At 32.3% G+C, this 2,794-nt stretch overlaps 1 protein-coding gene across 1 annotated transcript; it reads left to right on the forward strand.

Annotated features, from left to right (window-relative positions):
- The first annotated feature begins 320 nt into the window (after positions 1–320).
- On the forward strand, positions 321–2,493 carry LOC143630477 (protein GET1-like). The gene is made up of 8 exons (XM_077099475.1): positions 321–326; positions 443–463; positions 516–595; positions 1,392–1,462; positions 1,647–1,717; positions 1,792–1,873; positions 2,068–2,117; positions 2,416–2,493. Exons 1-8 carry the CDS (start codon positions 321–323, stop codon positions 2,491–2,493), a joined length of 459 nt encoding a protein of 152 aa, XP_076955590.1.
- The last annotated feature ends 301 nt before the right edge of the window (positions 2,494–2,794 follow it).

The following is a 2,794-nucleotide window of genomic DNA, read 5'->3' on the forward strand; positions in this document are numbered from 1 at the left end:
TGGGTTTATAAACAAGGTTGAAACGCGCCTTAATTAATTAACATCCATAGAAAGAACAACCGTGACAAAAGAAAACAAAGGGTAAAAAATACAAGGGGCGTAGATGAAACCTGTAAGATCAATGAACCAATATAGTAGTAGAAAATAAACAAATGCAAGATTCAACGATCAAAATCTGAATGAAAATAAAAGGTTAAAAACAAGGTGGGATGAAAGAAAGAAGCGTAGAAGCAGGTGATAATGGGAAATCAATAAAATGTATATTTTTATTCTTCATTGCAACGGCCTTCCAGTTTGCTGAGAAATTCTTAGCACTCAAAATGAGGGTAATTTATTTGATTAATAATAATAGTACGTACGTGATCTTCTTCGTTTAATTAGATAATAATCATTACGTACCTTCATGCATTTCTTATAATTTAGATAATATTCACACGTACAGTACGCTTACGTGTTGTTTCTGGTACGTGTAAGAAGGAGTAATTAACAACTTGTTTGTTCTATAATTATTACAGCAAGCGTCCATGAGCGACAAGGATCTGCAGTTGCGTGCGGAGATCAAGACATTGTTGAAAGAGGCTGCTGCTTTATCACAGTCAGTGTCATTTTCTAATTTCAAACTATTTGCTAGGAAGTTCGTTTAAGCCAAATCAACAGAGGCCACGGTCCTTCAATTGTGTTCGTGAACGTTTGATAATGTGTTTCTTTACGTTCATTAATGTTTGTTTGTTTATGCTTGTTCATTAAAGTTCTTTTTATATCAATGACTTTTCTAAACTTATCATATAGAATTGACCAAAATTATTAACTATAAAATAACGATATGTGTATACGAGTATTAAGAAAATTTATATGAAAAATTACCATATGAATATGAATGTTAAGAAAGAACACCGGCACAAACTTGGTAGCCGGGATGAACCGTTAACGCAGAATATATATATTCTCGGTTAGATAAATCAAATAAAACTTGTTTTGCCTTCATTGGTTTTCGTGAACATTCACGAACGAGTTCATTTCCTTAATGAACGAACAATTGCAAGTAATTTTGTTCGGTTGTCTGAAAAAATCTTAACGATCCGGTTCGTTTACAACCCAACTGCTTTGTATTCCTTGGTTTTCTGCCAGTAGTTCTAAAGGTATATGACTTTTTTTAACATGTTTGGCTTGGCAAACAAATTCAAGTGAGAGTGTTGACAATATACCAAAATGCCTTACAAAACAGAATGTGAATGGTGGGAATCCTTGATTTCACACGGTTCATATTTGCTATTGAAGTTTGTATGTTTTCCATATTCACACTAGCAATTATCAGAAACTTTGATTACTGCACATGTGCCCAATAGTTTAATAAATATGTAAAACATGTTTTTCGTCATTCAATATTTCAGGCCTTCAACATTTGCTCAAGCTGCAAAACTAAGGAGAGCAGCAGCAGCTAAGGAGAGGGAACTTGCAAAAAGTATGGTATTTATTTACTTGCTACTTCTTTCTTTTAACTCTGTCTGTTGCCTATTTTACCCTTGGATGTTTTATATCTTACTTACACAACTGTATGTATGTTGTTCATTTGTAATTAATTAAGCTAATGAGAATGAATACTTACTCTCTCAATTCTAACTGAATCTTCAATGAACTTTCTGTAGGCCAAGAGTCACTAACCATGGAGATGAAAACGTCATTTGGATCATACGAGAGAATTCTAATGATTTCAAAGGTGTTCTTGATGTTCTTTCAGATACCGTACTGTTGAGTTTAATTTCAACAAATATTTATATTTTCTTGTTACAGATTGTTGTTTATACTTTACTTTCCATGTGGTATTGGCGCTCTCCTGTGACTGCTATATCCAAAGAACTTGTGCAGCCGTTCGGTAATACATGTTCTTGTCCTTGTTAGAATACAACATTTTTAGAAACTTTAATAGAATAAATTTTATTATAGGTCACTTTGTATTAAACGAATATAACAAGATTGGACAAATTGATTTTATATACTTCAATTGTATATAAAAAGTGTAACCAGAGATAAAGTATACAAACATTACCTTATCATTTTTCAATGCAGGCTGGTTTTTATCTTGGACAGCTACATCTTCTTTAAATGACAATGTGATGGTAACTAACTTTGGCTTTCTTCTTCATTCATGTTAGGATAAATTATGTAATAATGTTTCACACTAAGCGTTTAACTCATATATTGATTATATATAAAAACATATTTGGGGATGAAATAGACTGACTTACACACTGTAGAAGTGATAAGTCGAGTTGATCACGACTCGTGTAAGCTCGCTCTAACTTACTCAACTTACTTAAAAGAAAAGTTCTAATTTTGAATGATTTGTGTAACATGTTACATAGATACTTGATTTGTTTGATGTCTGATACATGGTTACTTCAACTTTAATTGCAGATTGGCATTGTACCTTGGTTGATATTATCCAACAAGGTTGGCAGATATTTTGTTAAGAAAGTCTTCAAGTTTACTTAATTAAACAAATTATTCATCAAATTCATTATTTTTTCCATTTCATTTATATGATGTTGTTTTTACTTTTTTGTATAAATAATAAAAGAGTAACATTCCATCAAATTCTCATCGGTCTAATATGAGAAACTTGATGAATTTTGCCTAACGTTCTCGAGTTATATAGGACACGGGTATATGGGAATAATTATTTGGGGGGGGGGGGGGGGGTGGTTACAAGAAATATGTATGAAATAGTGCTTTAATCATTGACATGTCAATATAGTCAAGAGAAAGAACCCCAAATATGTATGAAATGGTGCGT

Source organism: Bidens hawaiensis, unplaced genomic scaffold (genome assembly GCF_021521415.1).
Source record: "Bidens hawaiensis isolate Kalapana, Puna unplaced genomic scaffold, B.hawaiensis_p1.1 tig00005680_1, whole genome shotgun sequence".
NCBI lineage: Eukaryota > Viridiplantae > Streptophyta > Magnoliopsida > Asterales > Asteraceae > Bidens > Bidens hawaiensis.